General features: G+C 54.1%; 1 protein-coding gene across 1 annotated transcript in view; it reads right to left on the minus strand.

Annotated features, from left to right (window-relative positions):
* LOC105702342 overlaps positions 1–16363 on the minus strand; it is a 66771-nt gene extending 50408 nt beyond the window's left edge. Inside the window, exons 1-2 of the mRNA XM_012429841.1 lie at positions 16331–16363; positions 8955–9168 (exon numbers count right to left, since the gene is read on the minus strand). Of these exons, the coding sequence (XP_012285264.1) occupies positions 8955–9168; positions 16331–16363 (247 nt within the window). The remainder of the gene's footprint in view (positions 1–8954; positions 9169–16330) is intronic.
* Positions 16364–25169: the final 8806 nt, after the last annotated feature.

Here is a 25169-nt window from a genome sequence, read left to right on the forward strand (position 1 = left end):
GCCAATAACTCCCCCAGGAATTACTCCCCTCCTCAAAGTAACGTAAAAAGTACACAATCCTCATTTCCGGATAAAATCACTTAATTACTGAATTAATCAAGTAATCCCCCACGTTTTTATTTATTTATATTAGGGTAGAACCAAGAATACGTATATTTTTTTTTTTAATGGTGTGTCATGAGCATCGCGTTATTCTTGAGGGCCTCCATAATCACGTGCTGAAGTTCCTAATCATTCGGTGAAGTATTCCCTGAGATGTCGAGGCGAGTCGCAAAATCTTGCGCTAGTCGACGCCACCGCTCCCTGGCGGTATTACGAGGCAACTTCAACGGGCGACACTTCGAGGCGTTTCGCAAGGAATTAGGGAAGTTCTTCTCGAAGGATCCCCTCTTGACAAGGGGAGTTTGCCGGAGAAGGTGGCGTTGTTTGGTTCAAAGGAACCTCGGGATTCGGGCTCGCCCTCGGGAATTCACAATCGCGGGATCCGCGAGCCCATTAAGGCGGGCTCGGAGCTGCCTTGTCGCGAGAGGTTAAGCTCGGCTCGGGACGAGTCAAGTTTTCTAATTGTGTCAGCGCGGTCTTAACCGTGATTGAATTACTTGGAGGGAATTAATCGGGAGTCGAAGACGGCCCGAGAGTCGCGGAAAAGGGCGCTCCCGATAATCCGGCATTCGAATTAGGGGATAAAAAGTTTCGGAGGGAAGTTCCCTTAAATACGATTTCGCGTAATCTCGTACGTTTGGGGTATTTAAATTAGCAGTTCCGAAGGGTTTAACGTTCCTTAGCTGGGCCTTTGGCTCGACTTCTTTAAGGCGCCCTTTCAATTCTTATTTCGCGCTTTGGAGGTTAGGGATTAATTCGGGGGGTCTTCCTGTTTTGGAAGCGTCGTTCGAGGGAAATGAGTCGCGGCCAAGGAAGAGGTCCCCGAGGAAGGGACGAGACGGGAGTTAAGAGCGGCCTTAATGGAAAGGAGGACTTTAATTCCGAGCGATCACCCAGTTAAGGCCTTCTAAGCCATTGACCCGTTGCTTCGGGTCTTCCCGGTTACTCGCTTAACTTTTCCGCCCCGGAAAGCCGCGGAGCTCGGCGGGAGGGCGCTCAAGTGCTCCGCTATTTATATTTACAAGGACCATGGATAAAGATCTAGAAGAGTCGGATGGTGGAGGAGGACGCGACAGGGACCCGAGGGGGGGTTTTCATTTCTCTAAAGTTCTACTTCCGCCGTTTGTAGGACCTTCGACTCGAGCTTTATCCTACCCTCAAGCCGCGGATCTTACGTGAGGATTATTAGTCAAGGGCCGTGACGTGCGAGGAGGGAAATCTCGTTTCCGAGGAAATGTCGGGTGCAAGAATCTTTTCCAAATCTCTGGGGGTCCTCGTCCTCGTCGCTGGGAATTTCTCTCGGATCGACGAAGTTCCCTCGGCGGTTTCTCCGGTCTTATCAGGTCGGGCCTTATCACGAATCAGGGCTGCCTCGCGAATCGCTCGCACAGGGTGGACGGAAAGCGACCGGGCGGGGATGTTTTTTAGCCCTCTGTCTCCTGGTCGTGATCCGGACGAGTAGGCTACTCGCGTTTTTCGATAAAAGTCACTCGATCCCCTTTCTCCGGGGACAAATATTGGAAGGAGTCCACGATAAGCCCGGGCTGAATTTCAACTGTCGTCGATTACACGCCTCGCTCTACGAGCAGATGTTGACAGCGGATGACAACAAGAGCCAGAGAGGGACGGACTATCGTCGAAGGACGCGGAGCGAGGGGGAGGGAAGAGGAGGACAGTGACAGCTGCCCCCGTATTGTTCGCCGCGCTTTGCCGATTAGAGGGCAAAGGCCTCTTACGGGAACTCGTCCCGGAATTTTTCACGCAGGGCCCTCGAGATCTCCCGCGGAACTCCGTTTTGTTTATATTTTTTTCTTCCAATCGCCCGTCTCCTTTTTTCCCATTTTCCTTGGCCGCCGCCGAAGGGACTCGCTTAATACAAGGGATCGATTCCCGATTTATTCCTCGAGTCCAGGTCGTTTTCGAATTCCTAGGGAAATTTAGTCGATTTAAAATAAATATTCTTTTTTTTTTGGTCCTCGTCCGAGATAACATTTACTGATTATCACCTTACTACATTTAAGGTACTGATTATTCGATGCACTGGAGATTGGTTTTATGATTGCATGCATCGGAGATTTGTTTTATAATTGTTTGGACTTTTTTATACATGTATGGCACTTTAGTAACGTCTTAAGGCCGTGGCCCGGGGCCGCGGTGGCGCCAACTGGTGACTCGAGTACGCTCCACTCGGATACTCGAGTATCGAGTATCGGGCTTCGAGCATTGCGCCAGTTGTCTCCTCGAGTGCGGACCTCTGCCCGACTTAGTAACTATTATTGCTTTTCCAGTAGCACTCGCGCTATCGGCCCGGCTCCGTCGGCAGACGGTCGCGGAGGGAACGCGCGGCCGATACCGATAACCGTTGATAAGACGGCAGCGTTGACGACGAATCGACCCGATGCACTAAAAAACGAGATATTACCGAGAAGCCCGACGGTAGATTAGCCGAAAAACCGAGAACTCGATGGGCCACTTGATATTTACGTAACACGTGTTATCTGAATTAATTGATAATTAATAGGGACTCCGAAGGGGTTTAGTAATTACACGATTAAGGTTACCGAATGTTTAAGTCTCGTTGCATTTATACAGCCCGGAAATATGTTCGTCGACTCGATTTCGGATTTTCAAGCCGTTGTACTCGCTTCGGATGAATAAAACGTGACGTTTGCGTTGATAAACTTTTGGTACCACGTGTCAACCGGTGGCGCTAATAAGCGGAGGGATGTTTTGCAATTATTCCCGATTGTAAATAAGGTGCGAGTTTAATATTTGGAAATTCGAAAAATTACCGGCGCGCCGAGGTGGATTTTATGGTCATTAGGATGGATTTAAAAATTAGTTCCGCCGTTTATACGAGATTTCGGGCGAATCCGACGGAGAGGCCGAATTATGTTTCCGCGTCGGAAAATCGTTTACGGTACTTTTTCTTTTAGGTATGGATATTATTAAAATTCATTTTGGATTTTTCAACATTTGTTCGGTTTTCATCACTCGCACTTTAGCACTGTTTCTATAGCACCTCACAAGACGTTAGGATAAACCGACACATTCGGGATGATAAGGTGTATCGCAGATCGTCGCAGTTCACAGTTTCTATTTTTTTTTTTAATAACGAAAAGAAAGGATTTGGTCAAAATTGGACCCCACGATTTTTGGGTCGCGAACCGAAGAACCTTTAACTCATTTTCATTCGTATACTTCATCGCGATTTTTTCTTTTGGAAAACAGCCACCATTTTCTAAGGGCTCTCTTAACCGTCATAGAGAAAAGCAAAATATTCTCGGATTCGGATTTTCCGAAAAGGGTTAAAATTCGAAAAAGGGAAAACGTCACACAGGGATGAAACGCTAAGAAGGATTCCGGAAAACGGGAAACGGTTGGACGGGAAAAATCGTATCGAAAAAATCCTTGGATCGCGAACGTTTCCCGAAGGAGAGGACGAGCACCTTAGGTCGGAAAAACTGTCAGCGGGAAACCATGGAAAAACGGTAAAATAAAAAGGCAGACCAATAACGCACAAACTATATTTTCTCTCTCCCTCCGCGTCATAATCACGAGATTAAAAACTAGCTTACGCAAATCTCCGGCACGAGATCATCGAGTACGTCGAAAACGAAACAAAAATACGGAGAAAGTAAAACCTCGAAGCTTAAACAATACCCAAATTAAACGAAACGTGAAAAAAAAAAAAAGTCGCGAGTCCTCCGCGTCCGGCTGCCAGGGGGTCGGTGGGCTGCGAGGGTATCCCAAAATCGGCGGATGGGCACTCCCGAAAAACCCGGGAGGTCTCTCCGAACTCAAAAACCTGTAAAATGAAGAAACGTAAAATAAGGACCGGTCGCGCCGGGTCGCGTCACACTTCGGGCCGGGAGCCGGATCGGGAGGACTCGGGCCGGTAGCGTTCCTCCTCGGCGAGGAGGTCCCCGCGGGTTACCTTGTCCGGGTGGCGGCCGCAAGGTGCGTTATCCTTGACAGCGATCGAGCACGTGACACTTAGGGGTTGACAGGTGCGCGCGTCGGTCGCCTCCGCCGGTCCGACCGTGCGACCGGCGAGGCTCGTGTAGGCGAGCGGTCGCGAGTCGCGGTCGCGAGTCGCGAGTCGCGGAGGCCGGCCTCGCCGGGACGGGACCGGCGCGCGTCCGCCCAGAGCCGAGGCCGTGCGTGCGAGGGTGCGTGTGCGCGCGCACACGCGTGCGAGTGGCGGCACGCGGCGGCTCTCTCCTGCGGGGGCTCCGCTCGCGTCTTAAGTGATCGCACGGCCTAGCCGGTCAGCCAGCAGCTCCGTATGACGAGGCCGCCGCTTTGCTACTGACGGACCTAAAGACCACCCTAACCCTGGCTCGGGCGGCCACCCCTTTCCCGCCACCCTTTTCCCGCCACCCCTTTCGCGCCACCTCCGCCACCCACCGCCGCCGCTGCCTCCCACCTCCCACCTCCCTCCTCACCGGGGAAGCAACCCTTAGCACGATGCCACCTCCACGGCGGCGGCGCAAACGCACTCTGCCTCCGAGGGTAGTCTTATCCCCACCGCCGCCCCCTACGCATCTCCTGGAGGAGCACCCCCTCCCGGTTCGTCTTTCTCCCTCCTCTCGTTCCGTTCTCTCCCTCTTCGCGGCCCGCTCCCTCTTCCTCGATGACCCCCACCGACCTCGCGACCCCCTTACGCGGCTTCTTAAGATAAAAACACGAACAATCGGGTTTTACGGTTAACCCACTGGTAATCCCCCCTCCAACCCCTACCCCCCGGAGATCGAACGCCCCTGTATCGCCGTATCGCCTCCGCGGAATACACGCTCGAGTGTACATCACTCAGCTGGCGACCCGACTTTCGGTCCTTTTGGACAACCTTCAATTTTTTACCCTGTATCGCCCGAGTTATCTATCCCCACCCCGATTGCTGTGTTATATTCCCCCCTGCCGGAGTGGGGTGCGCCACCCCCCGCACCCGGCTCTACCGCGATTCCTGATCGGAAACCCGTCTTTTAGGGGGTTTTATTTTCATAGGGTGATGTGTGGTCGCCGATTTGCGGCGGATTTACGAACTGCTCTTTAAACGTCGGATCTTCCTCGCTCGGGACGGACCTCTTTCTGACGGATCTCTCCGTGCCGTTTGCAATCGTCATGGGATCTTTGGAGGAACTTTAAGGGGAGTTTTGGACGAAACGTGCCGAGGGATTACGCTTTCTTATTTTTGGGATTTTGCTTGGCTCGGCGATTACGGCACTTCAGAATTTTACAACGCCCTGTCGAGGGCTCAGGAATTCTCGTGGAAGGAATCAATGTTTTAAGTTTTCTTTTCTTTTTTTATTGGTGATAAACGACGGGACGAGTTCTAGTCGCCGAAGGAAGGAAATGTTTGGGTCGCGGGCGGGACTTTGTTAATTTTCCGCCTGATCGATACGGTCGCGAGTAAGTTTAATTCCAATGTTTCCTCTAATGGCGGATAATTAACGATGACTACTATTTCGAGCTCGGTTCGTCTGGCCGCCACTGTAACCATACGCGTTTTCCGAACCGAAACGCTTGGCACCCCTTAACGCAAAGCTCTTTCCGTGATTTTGCAGAATCAGGCACTTCACCTCGGCGGTGAAATTAAATATCCCGCAATCACCCCTTTACATCTACCCCGTGGCGGGTTATCCCGCTGGAACCTACCCCAATAAATTTCCCAACCGGCCTAGTCGAGTCAATCGAACCAAACTAAATCGATCGACGACCCGATCGATCGTCGAAATCGAAAGGAAATCCTGCCGCGAATCCTTCCGAGGACTTTTCGATAAAACGTCGAATATTCTTCGCAAAAAAATGGATTCGGTCCTAAAATCCCGACAGTGTTCGGTGGTTTCGGATGAGTCTCCAGTTATCGCGATATCCAGCTGATAACGAGCGTTAAAATCCGCGATTCCCCGAGTGAACCCCCCTCGTGGACAATTCAAGGGTCGAAATCAGGTCGCATCGAATCCGAAAGACCCTCTCGGTGTCCGCCGACGTCGGAGGGTTGATCGACCGGGAGGGAGCCGGCATCTCCGAAGACGTCGCCCTCTCGAGAACTGTCCGTTTCAATAAGTCGAGCGGGAGGTGATATCGAAAGTCGCTCCCCTTGAAAAGGCCGCGCCGCTAGGGGAGACTTCCGGCTCTTCGGAGCTTTGTAAGTTGAAGTTCGCGGTGGATTCACCGAAGGTCGTTGCCACTCCCCGCAACGGATCGAGGCCCCCGCGCGTTTTCACGCGGTGCAAGCTTTTTCCGCGCTTTTCAAAGCACCCATCTCCCCCGCGCGCCCCACGTCCCCCCGGTATCCGCCACCCCCACCGATCGACACTCATTTAGACTTTTCCCACCCCCTCCCCACCCTCTGCGCCCCACCTCGCGGCGCCCGTTCACCCCACTCGTAGCCGCGATTGTTTATGACACGATTCGTTTCATTATTAGCTGTTTATACCCGCCGACCATCGACCGACCACGCGGCTGACCGGCCGCCGGATTGACCAACGCGTTTTACCGAATTCCTTTTTTTTCTTCCGCCGTTTTTCCCCCCGTGACCCGGAAGGTCGACTCTATTGCCGAATGGACAACCGGACGAACCGGCCCCGGACCCATTTGGAAGGGCCCTGGGACCCTCAGTTCGCCCTGGGACGCGGATTCCTCGACGTCGACTATGGAAGCGAGGCCTTTGGGACTTTCGACGATCCGAAGGAGTGGCAGACTCCATGAAGAATTTTTTTTTTTCTCGTTCTGATTATGTGATTGGGTTTTTTGTATCGCTTCCAAGGAGTACACGTGGCAAGGGTTTCGAACCAGGAAGGGTGATTTCGAATCGTGGTACTTCGGAGTGACGGTCGAGGACGTCAGTGATCGCGGAGATGTCAGTTCTTTGAGACTTGGATTGGGATTCTTTTTTTGAAATTCTGGTTCTTTGGGGAGGATTCGGGTTTGGTTAGAGGGGGGTCCAGAGGGGTCTTCTGTTTTTGGGGTTTATTAGGATATCGATGGTGGTCGACGCGCGTCTCGGGCTCGCCGTCGGACCGCGCGTCTGACGAGTATGCGGCCGTCACTACTTCCGAATAGTTCTTTTAAAATTCACAGATTATTTTTTTCCTCCGAGTTTCTTCGGACGATCGGCTTTTCTTTCACGACTCGGGGCCAGGTTAAGGATTGGGCGAAACTAGGAATTCTTTTTAATCGAGTTGCAGAGGGGTTATCCACGTTTTCCCGGTACCCGTTCTTCAACTCCACTGTTTTCTCAAAAGAGAAAACACGGCTTCTGGTAGAAATCCGTATCGTAATTTATCCGGCTGTTCGTTGTTAAATTTAGGCGCATTGTACGCAACGACTGCGCGATTCCTTCTTCTGAATTAATTATTCGGCGAATTAATTATATTAAATCATCGGAGGTCATAGCTTTTAGTAGATGGAGAACGTTTTATATTATTAAATTAATCGTTCGTCGAGCACCGATTAAAGTCAAGTCCGAGAACGCGACCCTGTGAAGAGATGAAAAATAAAAAATGAAGTCCCGCAAATGTCCACAATAATCCCACTGGAATGCCACTGGTCGATAAATTAAAATACCGTGTTACCACTGTGCCAAGTATTCACACGGACGTTTGTCAATTAGTTGTCATCGCGCGTCGACAATTACCGACTGATTAATCGAATATCATCGGCAGCTATGCTTATCGGCCGATCGCGTGATTTTTGGCGCGGTTTAATTTTTGTTCTTCCCCCATTTCCCGATTTTTGGATAATTCGCTTTGAGCCTTCCGAGGTCACGAGATGTCCGATCGTCACTCAATACCGTCGATCACCAAGGTTTATGCGATTATTTATCTCGTACCTTTTCTCGACATTTTCTATCTCCTCGTGTTACTTCACTTTCCTCGAAATCAATTAATTTTATTCCGTATAATTTTCTCACCGTCCCTTAAACGAGCGGTTCGTTACGTACTCATCCCCTCGTTCGAGTTCTCGATCGGATCGAATTTTGGAGCGCGGTTTCGCGCTTCGTTAAACGCCAGGAGGAATCTACACTCCTCCTTCCTCGATGAATCACACGTACTCCAATTACGAATTACCGTTTGACGTCAGCAGCGGACGCGTTTCCCTTCGTCTCGACGGTCTCCTTAATCGTGCCGCGTCATTACATCACCGACCGAGTACAAAGCGCAGTCCAAGTGCCGTAATCGAGATTCCTCTGTACAGAGTCTTCCACTTTGTCCTCCGCCCAAACTCGGTTTTCACTGTATCCTTTTCACTGTATTATCTCTCATACGTGCTCATTAGTCGCGCCCGACGTCAGACCGACGTCGCACTGTGCCGCGTCGTTGCGTCCCGCGTGTCGACATTTCCAGCAATCGAGTCGCCGGCTGGTCGTCCGATCCACCGAGCCTCATTTCGCCAAGGAACCCACATCCTGGACATATCCCCACCGTCCCGAAGTTCCTCCGGATCGCGACGATACCCCTCATCCGCGCGTTTTAAACGTCGGCTGGAAATCATTGCGCCCTTGAATTAATTCGACGGTTTACATCACCAAGACGGAGGGAGGTTATCGTCGTTTATGTATCTTAAATTGAGTTCACCATCATCACCAGCACCACGGTCACCAGGTCGCGGGAAAGCTCGTCCTCGAAGCTCCACTTTCATGGTGCGCCCCCCTGATCTGGGAAATTACAGGGGACGGAGACCATCGCGCGGAACATGATCGACGACGAAGAGAGGGAAAAAAAATCGGGGGGGGTTAAGAAAATCCTCCGAAATGAAACCGAGAAGGTAGAAGGAGAGAGAGCGAGAAAATAAGTAGGGGGTGGGCGTCCGGTCGGTCCTTGTCACCTTTGAAAATGTTTGCTCACCTGTTCCCGTGTCTCCTAAATCCGGGGAACTCGGAAAACCGGTCGCGGACACGTAGTATCCCGGTGTCCCTGGTCGAGGAGCCGGCCGTGGGAGCGCTCGAAGCTCCCTGGACCGGGCGGGCCCGTGCTTTCCCTCGTGTGGCTCGTGTCGCGAACTTGCGGGCTTGCGGACGCACTGCTCGGCCAGTCGCGTAGGCGGAGAAGATCGCGGATGCTGTAGCGGGCCACGCGCCAGCCGCCAGCCGGTGGCCTCTGGCCCGTCCAGTGGCGCCCCTGGAGGCCGGCGTCGCAAGCTCGCAAGTCGCGGGTGCCGGCGGCCGAGGGTGGGGGAAGCTTGCGACGGAGCGGGCGGCCGAGAGGGGGGGACCGACGGAGAGGGAGCGACCGATGGTCGACGGGTCGGAGAGAGAGAGACGACGAGGAGGGTGGGAGGAGATCGCGGGAGACGAAGAAAGCGCGCCGCGAGAGGGGAGCTTCCGCGGGAGGAGGGGGGACGAGACGGAGCGAGGGGAAACGAGATGGAGCGAGCGGGAACGTGACGCTACGAGGGGGAGAGAGACGCCACCAGGCGCCGCGGATGGGAGCGAGGGAGACGGAGGAGGCCCTCGGTGGGCGCGCTCCTCGGGCTTCGCGAGTCGCGGCGGCGTCGTCGCACCGGAGAGAGAGAGGGTAGTCGGGGACGCCGCGGTTGAGGGAGCGAGACGGACGGACCGACCTCGGGGAGGGGAGGCTCCGTCGAAAGCTCGCGCTCGCGAGACGGGGGATTCGGGAGATCTCGACGGAGGGAGGTGAGCTTACTTTCGCGCGTCCCGAGGCTCGCCGACCGCGTGCGTGTGGGCCCAGAACGAGACGGCAGATCCGGAGACCCGGTGGGGGCGACGTGGGTGACGTAGGTGTGAGCTCCCGCGGGAGCTTGCGGCGAAGACGCGCCGGAAGACGGACCTGCGCGATCTAGGCGGCCCCGGACACGGGAGAACTCCAGCCCGTGGGAACGCCTCGCTCGAGGCTCGGTTTTACCCCGGCTTCGACTCGCGTCTTTTTTCTATCCGACTGCTGACTCGATAAAAAAGTCGATCGATGAATGATTTTTCAGGAGGAAAAAATTCAGGGGTGGGGGAGGATCCTCCTGGAAGATCGTCGACCCCTCGGGACCCCTTCCCATCCTCTGGGAGCGAGTTTGGAGCGAGTTTTTTCGGCCCTTTCATCCGAACGGGAGAGCGCCGAGAAAGTTTGCGAAAGAAAATAGACGAGGGAGACTCTTAAACGGAGCTTTCGGTTTCTTCCGGCCGCCGGAATAGGGGAGACGCGTGCGTGGGACGGAGAGGGACGCCTGGACGCTCTGATCATGCGCGAGTCCGACGGAGAGCGTCGCTACCCCTTTAATGGGGTGGTAGAGGACGGCGCTACGCGTCGTGGTGTGCGACGCCGAGCGGGACGGACGACCCCGCGAGCTTGTGGGCGTGCGGCCAGACCGGTGTGTGGGTGCCCTAAAGAAAAATTACCCCTTGCTCGTGGGAGTGCGTCCGTGTGGGCTAAGGGGTCGAGGAACGCTCGTGTGGGTGAAAGGGTTGCTGGACAGTGGCGAGCTCTTGCTTAGGCGGCCGATATCGGAACTAACCCCGAGGAGCGGCCACTCCGGCCCGGAGCCTTCCTTTTGCCGCATAGAAAACCACCCCTTTTGTCGATTCCTTTCGAAGGAACTCTTTAATCAAATTTTTTCCCCCTTCCCCGAGTCCTCCGAAGCCTTCGGAAAAATCCCCCGTCCTCGGGAAACGTCGAATATTTATGGTTTGCAATATCAATTTCGATCCAAACGAGCGTTTCCGGATTTCGGAACCACCCTCGACGTCCCCGACCGTCGTTTTCGGTCATACGAGAATTATTTCCAGGTATTTGCATAATTTGCCAGTTTTATTTTCCTAGTCTCTCTTCGCCGCCTTTTTTTCTGCGGCCTCGAGAATCTCGTCTAGAGTTACCGATCGACGTCGATAAACGACGGTCGATAGGCGATGGCCCGTCGTAGGCGAGCGAGCCCACCCCCGTCACGAGCCACCCCGCGTGGCCGATCTCACCCCTTGCGAGCCAACCCTGAAGCCCGCTTACCCAATCACCCCTTCCCACCCTCCGCAGCGGCGCGCGAAACTCTCGATCAGCCGTCGGTATTTTTATCCCGCACTTTTTAAGGTCACTTGTTGCTTTTTAATACCCCGCCCCGCGAGAAGACTCCCGAACCGACGGGACCCGGCTCCCACGGGGTCGTCCAGGCGAAGGGAAAGGGATCCCGGGGACCCTTTTGTTAAGAAAAAAAAAATTAAGAACCCCGAAATATCCCGCCCCTAACTGTCGACATCGGTCGACGACTCTCGGCTAGGCGAGTCGATCGGCAATTATCGAGCCGCGGTCACTAATTATCGCTAACGAGCTCCGTTCCACGTGGTCGGTGCACCCTCCGCGACTCCTGCCGAAAAACCCGGAAGAGGTACGGGAACGGGTCGAATCGATTAAATCGATCGACCGGCGGCGTCTCCGCACAAAGGCGCGCCCCTTGGCCGCGCGGAATGGACGGCCGGCTGCGGGGCGATAGTCGATCAGTGGCCGGTATTTTTATTCGCAGATTTTAAGGTCACTTGTTGCTTGTTTAGTTATGTTGGCGAACACGGGAACACACGCGGCGCGGCGGGACACATGCGCGGCCGGTCCTCGGCGGAACCCACGCACACGGGGCACCCACACCGAGGGGGGATCTCACCCACGTGCCACCGGCCGATAGGTGGACGCCCTGTCGATTTCGTTCCCCCTTCCACGGGCGTCGCTCCATTTTTCCGCTTTTTTTGCTCCCCCTCTTCCCGTCTCGCTCCTCCCTTTCGCTCCCTCTCGCTCCCTCTCGCTCTTTCCGCCAAGCGTTGCGGGTTATTTTTTTTTCGACGCGGCTTTCGCCGCTCTCCGCTTAACGCGCGGCCGATCGATCTTTGATCTTTCCGTGTAAACGATCCTAATCGCTCATTAGGGACAGCTCGCGGGTAAAGGTGTAATTTACACGGGAAAAAGTCCGCCACTAATCGAGCCATCCGACGTGTCTCGCCGATTGACCACTTTGCGCGAGAATCGCCGAAATGGAAAATAAAGAGGGGAAAAAGAAAATGAGTGTCTGGGGGTACTTTTCTGGATTGGGATGTGCGAGGGGGATGGAACGTTTTGAAGGAGGCATTTCGGTGGAAGTATCGCGAGTTGACTTCGAGATGTCGATCTGAGATCCCTAGGTGGGTGGACGATTTTTGGGGGTTGGTTCGGGGGTACCTCCCGAAAGGGGTGGAAGGATGGACCCGGACGAGTCTAGCCGGTCGCTAGAGCGGGCGTAAGGGGTGCACGCCATTCCCGACGCCCCCGAGCACCCCTCGATCGCGGGCCAAAGGGGTAGGCGAGTGCAGAGGTGGGCGGGCGGTTGATTTGCGAGCGTCCAGCTTCCATAGATCGACCCGGTCGATGGCATCGACTCCCCAGAGCCAGTCCTTTCTACCTTGCCTTCCTACCCCCATCAGCCAGGACGTATGTGGTCTACGAACACGCGCCCTGCCCGGCGACGCGTGTAACCCAATTCCGATGCACCCCCGACCTTCCGCTTACATGATCGCGCGATGCAACCCCCGGAAAGGACCTCTTTTCGCCCTCTTTTCGGCCTCTCTCGACCTTCCCTCGATTCGTCCTCGAAATCGCACCCTGAAGATCCTAATTGCGTTCGCACGAGGAGAAACTGGGCATACGTTTCCACTACTGTTGTAAAGTAGGCGCCAGTCTTTTATTCTAATTGCACTCTCTCTTTCTATAGTTGCATATTGTATCCCTTGGAGGGATTGGCGTATATTTCATAATTATATGTTTTACAGTGCGCTAAGTGAAACCGAAGGAATTCCTGTCGAGACCGTAAACGACTAGACACCAGCCGAGGTAGAAATAGAAAATGGCCAAGTTCTGGTGGAAGTGACCGATCGATAGGAGCTCCCGAGGCGTCCGTCGATTTCCGCGATAATGGAGAAGGTTAATTAGACTACCCACCCCGTGGGTCCCGCCGCGAACGTTACGTCTGGTTCATCCGGAGGATCGATGGGGTCTGACAATAAGTACGGTCCAAGGGGGTGTATCGGATACGCCATCGGCCTCACGACCCGGAGGAGGTTCCGTGGCGGAACGTCCTGGCAAAGGGAGAGATCCGTCAAGCTCCGTCCCGGGTGACGCTCCTGGAGAACGCGGTCGTCGCGGAATGGCCGGACAAGTTGTCGGAAAAGTCCAAACTAGGTTGTCGGATCGGGGAGTGCCGGTGACAGGCCGGGGTATTAGCAATCCTACTCCGTACTCGTAACTTTCGTGCCGAGGTGCGCGATTACGTTGGTACGATCCGCGTGTGCGGTCTTTGGTCCAGGCTGTAATAATTCTCCGGCGTGGGTCCCACGCGTGGCTGCCTACACACTCGCAAGCCCACCCCGACGTCGGTAGGGAGGCACCGAACTAACCAGGCCGTATCTTGCGTCCTTCTCTCTCCCCCGGGATCAGGCGACGGTTCTTTCCTCCTTCCTCTCCGTCACTTGTCCCATTCGCGCCGGTAACGCGTATCTGCCTCTCTTTCTCGCCTCCGTGCGCCCCGATAGCGCGGTCCTCCTCGCGCTCCTCCTCGCGCGGCCTCGGACGGCGGACAAACGCGCGCCGTTTCCACTCCACCTTTGACTGGTCGAATTAAACCTTTTAACTGTCGCATTGTTTTTGATGGCTCATTTTCCACCGCGGAATTGTTATTTAAATTCGTTTGGCCGTGCATCCTCCGTCGCCCTCCACCCTTCACCGCGTGGACGCGCCCTTATTTTTTCTTATTTCCCGGCTACCTTCAAACGGATCCTTCCTCCTTTTTCTCTCCCTTTTTTTTCTTTCTTTCTTTCTTTCCATGTCGAGTCCCAGAAACGGCGGATTAACTCGCGTCGGAATCCCTGGGGATGCCGGAAATTTGGGTCAAGCGTTTATTATGCGATAAGGAGATGAATTTGTTATCAGTGATTGAGACGGGGCGAGTCTCTCGCTGGACCGGATGTTGCGTTTCGAGGTTTCTCGAGTGTTATGAGATTTCCCATGGTTTTCATTTCGGCTATCTCGCGATTTGCGTCTTTTATTCCGTTACTTCCTCCCCGGTGTCGTCTGACGGGGAAATTGCGCTCGCGTCGTAATTTCGGAATGGCCTCCTCGGCGATTCCTTCCAGTCGGAGAACTAAATCGAAGGGAATTGCGAGCGGCACGGAAGCTTTCAGCGCCCGGCACACATGGTTTGCCGTATTAGGTCGTAGTTGGATTTTAGTTTAATGATTTCCGGGGCACAACGACTGCCAGTAATGGCGTCCGAGTCCCGTCCTGCGGTCCTTCCGCGTCCCTACGCTCCTTTCGCTCTGTCTTCGCCTCTCCCGACCCCGCCACCCATTGGTTTCTCTCGTGGTCAATTTTCCCCCAACCGCCCAATTTCCACCTCCGACACCGACTGCCGATTCTCGAACCTCCGCTCTCCTCTAAGTTTATCGGTGAAACGAAAAGGAACTACTCTATCCTGATCGACATGAGCGGCAGGATATAGAGGACCTCCAGAAGGAGTCCGTTAAGAGACGTTAATTCGGCCGGAGGTTAAAGGGAATGTCTCGTTGCTTGGCCCTTGGTCGCATCCGGCCCTTTAAAGACCCCAACGTCTTCGTCACGGCGGATGGACACCCTGGAGGAACCAAGTTCCGTCCAGGTGGGCCCCCTACAGGTGCACCGGTTAGACTCCAACGACGAATTTCCCTTCCTGGGGACGGCCGACTTCTTTGACGCCTGGCTGCGTTTTCTTAACGAACTTGCAAGGTCCCTCGTTATGTGCACCATCCGACCGTTTCGTTTCCGTATATCTCGCAGGAGGTCTAACGTCTCTTAACGGCCACCGACCAGAGATCCGAGATACGGATTAACGAACATCGAGGGATATTTCCTACCTCGGAACTCCGTTGACGGAGACCGCGTTCAAGATCTCTGCCCGGAAGGGAACTTATGGATTTTTCGCCGGACGGTCATCGTTGCTCCCCTTTACCTTGCGTCGGTTTTAAATCCACGGGGGGTATGTATGCGCGTTTTTCGATGGGTTTTCTTTCCCTCCCCCGAGGATCCTCCCCTTGGACAACGAGTCGGTTAGAAGCGTTAATCCGCGAGCTCACAAGGCGGGCGCGTTTAATGCTCGTGTCACACTCCGCGAGCAAAACTAAGTAGATCCACGCGTGTGTATCTTAGCTAGCTCGGCGCGCCCTTTAATTAACTCGCCGACCATTACGTCATTACTTCCACACACAATTACTTAGCATTTCCAACCCCTTCTGCCGCCCCTTTCCCTCCGCGCCCCGGCAGCCCTTCGTTTACCGGCGACCGCCGTGGAAAAGTAGGTTCACCGCGACGCGTGCGGCGATAAAAAACCGCGAAGAGACCCTCCTGTCTTATCCCTCGTGGACAAAGTAACACCCCTTCACACCCTGGTGGAGCCTTTCGAGGCACCCTTCGTTTAAGAGTCGACTAAAGCCTCCAATACCAGGAGCCTGCTAATTGTACCCGCGAACCCGTCACCCCGAGGATCGCTCCTTTTTCACAAATTTAAAGAAAAACCACCCTCCCATTTTTTTTTCTTCTTCGTATGAAACTATCTACGTGGGATTTTTCGAGATAGGCAGGGGAAAAAAGGACGTCGTCGGGTTTGGCTCGATCTTCCCAGTGCCGATCGATTCAGACGGCCGCTAATCGCCGGTGCTAACCTACCCCCGGCCGGCTCGAATTCGGAGCCCCGGACCAAGGGGTGATTAGTACCTGTCCGGTGCCTCTTTTTAAGGGAGGCCTCGCGACGTGAAGTGGAGGCTCTCGAAACGGGAAAAAAGGATAGGAAAAAGGGGAAACGATGAACCGTGGCCCTCGTCGCGCCACATGGCGCACGCGGCCGTTCCGGCACGTGGGGCCGGAACCAATTTCCTACTTCCCGGAGGCATTCCTCTCGGAGCTCCGGGAATTTTCGAGGATCATTAACGACCGTTTTGTCGGCCACTCGATGCCTCGTTTTCCTTTCCGTATAGTCGCGCCGTTACGTCTCGTCGCCACCTCGAGGTCTGGTCGCGACTTTGAGATGGCTTTGGGAACTTGACGGACGGATCATCATCCGAAATTCGATTTTTGCGATCGTCCAAAAAATATTACGCCTCGAATTTGGCAGAATGGACGGTTGGGAATGTCCAGAGCCTAGGGAGATATGGTTGGGCATATCGCATGACGCCTTGCAGGGTGCAAGACGGTCGTTGAAGAAATGCAGCCGAGCGTTGATGCGCACCTTGGCTTACCTTCCCTGTTGGTTGCACCTGATGGAGGGTCATCGGAAGAGGGCCCACGTGCTTTTATCTTTCACCGGTGGCCACAGCTGTCCGCGTATCTCTTATCGGCCCTGCTTACCTAGTCTCTCGGTGACTTTAGAGAAGAAGGAACGCGTCTCCCAGACCACGAGGGGAGGGTTGCTCGAATTCGGAATCGCGTCTCGGGTCCCGGTCGTCGAGATAGGGCCAATGGAGTCTTCGGCCAGCCGATGGTGTATTTACGGGACCGCGGGGGTGTAAAGGGGTCTTGGCTGGGTCTGAGATCCCAATCAAGATACGTTACTGGCCGGGCAACTGCGGTATCTTAGTGGCACCCTATCGGGGGGATCATCTTTATCCCCAATAACCCGGCAGACGATCGCGACGGTCTTGGCCCTAGGAAGTTCCGGCCCTCCGTCGTGAGTTCTCGCGGTTCGGCTGCGGATTCAATCCGGAATTGCATTAACCCTTTCCGGCCCTGCGGCGAGGATCGCGACCCCTTTTTGCGCCTAGACGCGAACTGCATCGAAAACCGTCCCCGGGGTGCGTTCTCGTCAGAGGGCCGGAAAGAGTCGAAAGTTCTTCAAATTACCGGAACATTCCACTTAACTATAAAATAATTGATAAAAATATTGGTATACCTCCTTATGATAGACTATCGAGCCTGGGAATAATTTTGTATTTTTGCGGAATATCGAGATGTCAAAAGGAACCTCAAATCGATTATTTACAACCGACCACGCAATGAATGACGCTTTAATGACCGAACGAATTGATTTATTCGCGATTCGGCCAGTTAGTGGTTTTCAGGTCGGTGTAAAAGTGACTGCAGAGGGTTTTGCGGAAAGATCGGGAAAATACGAATCGAGGGTCTCCTCGGTGGAAAAGTCGTTTCCTTTTCGGTCGCGGGTGGGAAAAATAACGAAACGCCACCGCGGAACGAGCCGCGGGCCGCACGCGGATGCGTTTTCCGCGCGCGGTGGCACTTTAATCCTTGCGGGGCGGCTCGGTGGGGGTGCTCGAGGGGGGAGGGAAAAAAAAGCCGGAGAAAATAAATCGATGGAAAAGCCCCGGACCATACACCGGGAAAAGTGTCGGCGACACGCGAGCGCACAATGAGATATTAATATCCCCATTCGGTTTCGATTTCCTGGAAAAACGGTTGATGGAGATAAAATTACCGGCGACAATGGAACGCCGTCACAATAAATCAAGCCCCGTGTACACGCGTCCTGCCTCCGATGCGCGTGAACTCCCTCATTTTCGACATTTCACTCTCAGAAGATTTCGTCCCGAAGTTCCTCGATGATGCGACTCCACCTAAACGTTTATACGTTTCCTCCCCCCTGGCTCGATTTATGGATATCACTGAAAGGGGTCCCCGTAAATCGGTTCGCCCCCCTTGTCTTAAATGACCGTCCCCTCCCCGACGACCCCCCAGCCCCGAAAAACGTCCCGCCCAGTCGGTTGCCCGTTTAAACCGAGGTGCCTTAATCGCGCGAAACGATTCGGAATAACCAGGAATAATTTCGCATCAGGTGGCGTGAAATTCACGGTCGCGCTAATTATCCGCCGGACCAGGGCGAATTCCGCCTCGTCGCGCCGTTTAAAAATAACCCCGGTATCAATGCGAATCGCGGCCCAATTATGAATAATTCATGCGCGATGGATTTTCCAATTTTATCGCCTGTTGCACATCCGCCCGGCGGCCGGGCCGCGTCGCTTGTCCGCGGCGTCGCGACGCCCCTGGCGAGTGGGCCGATAAAGACTCGCGCGACTTATCCGCCGTCCGAGGCCTCGCGGCCGATCCGCCCGGCGGGGCGGAAAGAAAGAAAGAAAAAAATGAAAACTCGATATAGGGAGATCCTCGATCGCCCGATCGACCGATCGATCCAGATAATTATCCCCGCGCATTTATCCGGCTTAACGGGCCGGGGTGCGCCACCCGCGATCCCGTGTTTATTTCCACAGTCAGAGGAGTCATAATGCTATTATCGGGGCATTGGCCAATGCCATCGCTCGCCCGTTTGCCCGCGACCCCTCGACATGACCGGACGTTACACTGACCCCGATCGGCGCGCTTCGACACTCGTCGGCGATGAACCCCTGTCGGAACTTCGATCCTCAAGGTAGCCGCGGCGCGACGTTGGGACCGTTCCACCTGTCGCAAAAACTCGGAATCGATGATCGAACTCGCGGCTCGAGAAGGGGGAATCTAAGGGTGGGTGGGTCGCAGGTGGAGGGATCGAACGGGAGGCGCAACAGGCGACTGATTTCGCGGACGGCGCAGGGGTGAGTCGGGGGTGGTCGGGTGCGGCGCGTGCCGCAGAATCTTCGGCATTTGATCGGTATTGACGGTGACCGATACGCCCGTATCGGCACCCCTCCCCCAACTGGGGTGGTCGATCGAGATAGGGTGGTCCACGCGAGAATGCCCGAGCTGGGGGTAAGTGGTGGGCAACGGGGTCAGGGTGCCACCGGTGCGACGGGCCTCGGTCATCGGCCCCTCCTCCTCCCCGCAGCGGACACCCTCTGATAATGGCGTTATCGCTCGTCCGATTGCCCGGGGGTGGATCGGCCCGATCGAAAGAATCGCGATGGAACCGCCCAATCGTCCCTGTGGCCGCCGCCGCGGTTGATTCATAGTCGCCGCCGATTGATTCGCTTTTGTTTTTTTTTTCCCCCTCGCCCCGCGCGGGCCTTTTTCGAGACGCGACCTATCGATTCCGGAGATCCCGGCTAAAAAAATCCCTTGCTCGATGGGGCCTCCCCGATTATCCGCAATCTTTAGCCTGGCGCATCAAACTGGACAATGTCCTTTTCAGAACCTCTTGAGTGAGTCAACTTTAATCAGGCCATCGAGATTCGACTAATTTTCCGCGTTTTTCCGGCTACGAGCGAGGCCTCCTCGTATGTCCAATAAAGAAACGGGCAATTTTAATTATCTGATTTTTCGATCCCGCGGAGTATATTGAAATCTTGCATTTGATTCTCAGGGTATCGGCGTCCAAGTATGGAGTTTCTTGCGGATCGTATCGGAATCGGATACGAGGAATGATTTCGGAAAGCTCTCAGGGCGGAAAGTGGTCGTCAAAGGGGTTGGCTCAATTTTTCAGCGCGACACTTTCCCGACCTGCGGCCGTTACACCGATCTCTAACCGGGTGGAATCGTTTCTAAAACCGTCGGTGCGTTAATTCTTCCAAGAAAGCAGCCCTAGCTACCCACCCCCGTGGGTTTAACACACCCCGCCGGCTCTCGGAGGGTGTCTCTAGTCGGAGCCTCGTGCTTCGCTCGCAAAGTCGAGCTTCTCGCGTGACCGTAGAGGGGTGCGGCCGTCGTCCGTACGGTCGTTGAGCACACATTAAGACTTCAACCCCTCCTGGAGGTGGTTCCGAAAGGAGGTGGTTTGTCACGAGAGTTGCACGCTTCATTTGCTAAGTGACAACCGCACCGTCGCCCGATTAACTCCGCAAGAGTGCGCGCGTTGTCGCGGTAATTAACCTGCGAACGCCGACCAAACTAGATTCCCGAGAAAATTCATATTTCACCTGCCGCCGACGGTTAACGAGCCGAGATAGATTATCTCAGAAGTGAGGGAGGAGTACTACGCGTACACCCCGAGAAAAAGAAAAACCACTGAACCGAAGAAATATTTCCTTAATTCGAGGAATAATTATCTCCCTCGATTGAACTCGAATAAATTGGATGCGACCTTAATTCGGAATCATGAGAGTTCACTTGATTTTAATTATTATTCTTGGAACTGGAACAATTGTTTCTCGCAAACAAAACTTTAAACTTTTTTTTTCTCAGGGCAGCAATCGCACCGGCTCGGTTAACTGACGCATAATCTAAACCGTAGGATGACTTAAACGATTTAATCGATGAATCGATAAAAAAAGAGCGGTGAAACGTGTTATCGCCACCTTGTACCTCGATATACGAGCTTTAGCGTGTAATAACGCTTATAGTTTACGACGAAAGGTTGCGTTCGGGGAAACTACCCTCTCCCCTTAAGAAACACCAGGCGGGGGGGTGAAACGTCTCGGAAAATCGGTTTTCTGGCCTTCATTGACCTCGTTTTCCCTTCTGATCGATCGAATCACGGCATGAAGCCGCGTATACAAGAGAAACCTTTCTCTCGACGAGTGGCCCTGGTGACATCTCAACCCCCAGCGCCCTTCGTCGCCGAAATATATTCCTATCCCGTTCATGACCGATGCCGATAAAATCCACATTGATAAATCGGCATCTCCCACCCCCTGGGAACATGAAAAAAAAAATTCTAATCCCAGATCCTGATCGTCCGAAAATCTACCCCGTCATGGGAATGCTGAATTTTCCCCTTGAAAGTCCGTTTCCGCATCGTGAGTGGGATTTTTTCCAGTTCCGGTATAAGTAGCGTACACGTACACGCGTGTGCAAGTGCACGAGTGCATTGTCGATAATTTCCGTGGATTATCAAAGGGAAATGTCTTGGCCAACTCACGGGGGGTCGCGGTGACCCGAAAGGGGGGTGAGGAATAGATTAGCGTGGGGTACGAGGACGAGGTTGCGGGGGTTGCGGGGGGGGTTGGAAGAGACAATTCACAGGCTTAGCCGCGTAATAAGAGACCAGTGTTTTTGGCTCTGCTGGGCACGGGACAGTGTTGTCCGGTCGCTGGATCACCGTCGGGGTGGGGGCGGGGGCGGGATGGAACGGGTTGAAAGCGCCGAGGCAAGGGTGGGGCCGGGGGGTGTCCAGTGTGTCGGTGGGTCGCCATGGCAACCGACTGCACCATCTCACTCCCCCTTTTGCATCCGTCTAGCTGCAGTTCGAGTTCGCGAGAGGGAAACTGCATTCTGCCCAGGGGGGCTCCGGGGGTGGGAGGGCCCCGAAATTCGGCGGACGAGCGAAGGGGTTGCCGAACCTGCGAGGGGACGCGGAAGTCACCCCTTATGGGAAAAAGGAGCGTCTAATCGAAGCCGCGGGGACCCGTCCTGATAACGTCGCGATAACCCCGCTCGACGAATCCGTCGTTAAGGGGATGTTAAAGTGGCTTCCGAGAGGTCAATCGTTCACGAAACTTTTCCCCGATCTGGGTTTACCGAATAGATTCGAACCTTACAGCGTGAACATCGAAACGATAAGGAAGGTCCTGGCCCTCGTGAAATTCCATAAAAAAAAAAAAAAAAATGAAGAATTGCGGAATAATCTGTAAATAAATTCTTGAAAAAAGAAAAGAAATGAAATTCTATGGGAGTTACGACGATTCATTCGAGAGAGATCATTGTTTCTCGAATAAAGAATATATTTCTTTGGCGCGATGAAATCCTTTTATCGGTGCACGTGCGTGTACCTTTATCGGAGGGGTGGACGTGGACGCGTCGCGTGAATTTCTTGGCGAGACCGGAGGAAATAGTCGCCTTGAAACGACAGACGACTGGGTGGTATCCATTATTAATCCTATTTATCGGAGGTTTGCGCCATTTTCTGATCCGATTACCCGATTGCCGTCACGTACGGCTCGCGCGGCGTCACACAAGGTGGCGTGCCAGAAAATTATTATATGCCTTACTTTGCCGTCTGTCCGCCGAGTGAATATTTTATTAATCCCATAAAGCGCGGGGAACGCGCGTTATACGGACTTGCCTTCCATTTCGCGCGGCCATTCCGCGCGGCGGATAATCGCGCCAAAGCCGGACAATGAGAACGCGCTGCCGTCTTTAAAGATGCTCGGATAGTAACCGGACTCTAGGTGGCAAAGAGATTCCCTGAATTATTCCCTCTTTCATTTTGTTACTCCAGATTTGGCACCCGCAAGGATCCTTCAGGACACGCGTTCCCCTCGATAACTATCCGAGAGCCGAATAAAAATGGCTGATTAGGGATTTTTCACCGTGATAAGAATTACAGATTGAAATGTGTTTGAGCAAACGACCGTAAAGGGTAATCGATGACGGCCCCTGGATGGCACGACAAGGTTTACCGTATGTGACGGTGCAAAACAGAAGTTCAGGGGTTTCGTTAGCGATTTCGAGCGACTCCAATCGCGATCAAAGTCAACCCTGGATCCCGGGAGAGCGACAAGGAAATCCAGAGTCGGCTAATCCGCCACCCGAGGAAACTTTCTGGGTCCGGTCACTTAGGTCGAGGGCTTCTCGACTCGTTCTTAGGTAGGCTTAAGCCTGGACTGTATGGGCATGAATTAATGCAAATCGAGATAAGACCTCCTCCACTTCTCCCCGGCCTTTGCCAACCCCGGTTATCGAGGTGGGATTGCGGGAAACTTGCGAGTCCAAAACTGCCCCCGAACTTAACCGACCGTTAACCCGCGTATGAATACCAGCGGGAGCGGTTAGATCCCGAGATCCCGAAGGGCCCCAAGAGTGGGAAACATTAACGACTTAAGAAATGAATAAATAATGTCCTGCCGGATATCGGCGCCGGGGCGCCCATTTCCTCGCCACCCCCCGAGGGGTGACGCCGAAGGCGTCGCGCTATCGGCTCGGTCTCAGGGAAATAACGAATGCAAGAAATCAATTCCACCCTCTGGAGGTCCGAGAGGGTGGAATCCACCCGCTCGTACGTACATTCCCGTGGCGGGGCAGGGGCTGAGAGATAAGATCGGTCGCGTGAGCGAGCTAGGGGTGGTCTACCCCGAACGGGCCGTCCCATTTCGCTCTTCTCCAAGTAGTTCGAGGCTTGCACAGTCAGACCTGCACCCTCCATTCGTCCAGGGTCTCGAATCGGCCATCGATCGATCGATCGATCTAGCCCCCAAATTTCGACTCGATCTCGCGCGTAAGGAGTTCATATCATCCTCAAGGTGCGATCTTCTCGACTAGTCTCGTCGTTCCCCCGGGATCATCCTCGGCCCCAGGAGTCCCGAACCTTTCCAGACCTGGTGGCGAATTCCCGGCTCTATTTTCGGGTGGCCCCGCCGTTCGAGTTGGGCTTTGCCCGCGCTCCTTTTTTCATAGGAGCTTTCGAGCTAGGCCGCCAAGTGCGAGCAAACAACACGCCGGTCCTGACGTCCTGACGAAGCACCGGCAGGCATCACCGCCAGCAAAGCTCGGCACATTGCTGTGTACGCCGCGGCTTAAGGCCGACAATGTTTTCATATTGTGCCCGCCCGTTTACCTCGCATTGTATCTTGCCATCCCGCGAGCCCTGCCTACGTCAACTGGAGGCTCCTTGCAGTCGGCGCCCGCGACGACTCATCCCCCGGAGGACCACCCCCGCCGGGAGACCACCCGGAGACCGGAGAGTCACTCGACACGAGAGTTCTCTTTCCTCGGGTTTAGCGCTTTGCCGCTTCCGCTTCTTTCGGCCTTAACGCCTCGATCGACTCTTCCGCGACACGTCGACCTTCCGCCTGGCGTGCCGCACAAAAGAGGCCGCCTCCGGGACCGTCGGTTTTCCCGGTGGCCCCCCTTTCCCCGCTTCTCCTCCTCCTAAGTACTCCTCCGATTCGAGCGCGCTGCTTTTTCCCTCCACCTCGCAGGTGGCCCGATCTTGGCTCGATCGATCGCCGGATCGGCAAAGAGCGATCCCGACGCCAAGACAAATTGACACAGGAGTGTCTAAAACGTGGGAGGCGCTGTGGGAATCCGCCATGTGGCCGCTAAGCTGCGCCAAGATAAAGCTCGCGTTGACAAACATTTACACGTGACGCCTTTGCTCGGAAGACCGGATACGCGCCACTCTGCCGTACGTGTCGGGGTTCGTGATAGGACCTCGTTAATATTCATCGTATCTCGCACGCGGCTCGTCCAGGTAGATTCGTACCTGGATGTCGAGTCGCCAGGACGGGAACCCCCGAGTCCACTCGCCGGACGATCGGACAAAGACTGGGGAAAAGAGCCGGGACGCTTAACTTTAAGTCTCCGCTAATGAGACGTAAAAACGACAAGAGTACCGGCCTTAAGCCTCCGTAACGAGCCGAGAGAGAGAGAGAGAAAGAGCTTCCGCCTCTTCTCCTCGAATTGCACCTACTTTACGACTTTTCTCCGGCAGGACTCTTGGTCAACGCCGCTCGCCTCCGTCTCGCCTTTGACCGCGATACTTGGCTTTCGTTTACTCCCGTCCACGTCTTTACGCTTAATTGGAGGGAAGAGTCATTTATACGCCGTGGATGTATTTTAGTACCCCGAGGAGGAGAAAAAAAACAAAGGAATCGATTCCTTCGAATAGCGCACAATTTGGATAGGAGGAAACACGGAGTGATCCCTAAGTAATGTTTACTTTTCGTTCAAAGAAATGATCTCGTTAGAAATTAAAGCGGGTTCAATTGCAACGAATAAAATTATTTCATCGATAGGAGGTAATGAAATGGAACGTGTGATCGCGACTTCTTACTGTGTTATCTTTTTTTTATCTTATGATTTGACACGCGAGATCGATGCTACGCATCCGAATAAAATATTAGGCACTTTTCGTTGAAGATTTGGATAATCGTATGGAAATGGAGCGAGGGTGGATTGTCTTGGCGTGAACTCGCTTCGTGGGACGATATCTCGATCGTTGACCGCTCGATCGAACGAACAGGCGGAGGAAGCTTCGATCGCGACATATGGCCGAAGATGTAACGCGGCTTTATCAACGATAAGACTGTAATGAAGCCACTTTCCTCGCACACGCGAGTGTTCCAAAGTAGCAGGCCCTTATCGCGAGTGAGGATCGCGAGCGTGTCACGCGTGCACCCACGCTCGGCCGCCATTTTTTAATGATCGATCCGCCAGGCGACTCGCCCTTCGGGTACCTCCGATAAGCACTGATAACCCGAAAGACTCTTCCCCAAGCTTTGTACACAAGGACGGTAAATATATCCGGGAAAAATAAAAATC

This window comes from Orussus abietinus, unplaced genomic scaffold (assembly GCF_000612105.2).
Source record: "Orussus abietinus isolate OABI.00-Male unplaced genomic scaffold, Oabi_2.0 scaffold17, whole genome shotgun sequence".
Classification (NCBI taxonomy): domain Eukaryota; kingdom Metazoa; phylum Arthropoda; class Insecta; order Hymenoptera; family Orussidae; genus Orussus; species Orussus abietinus.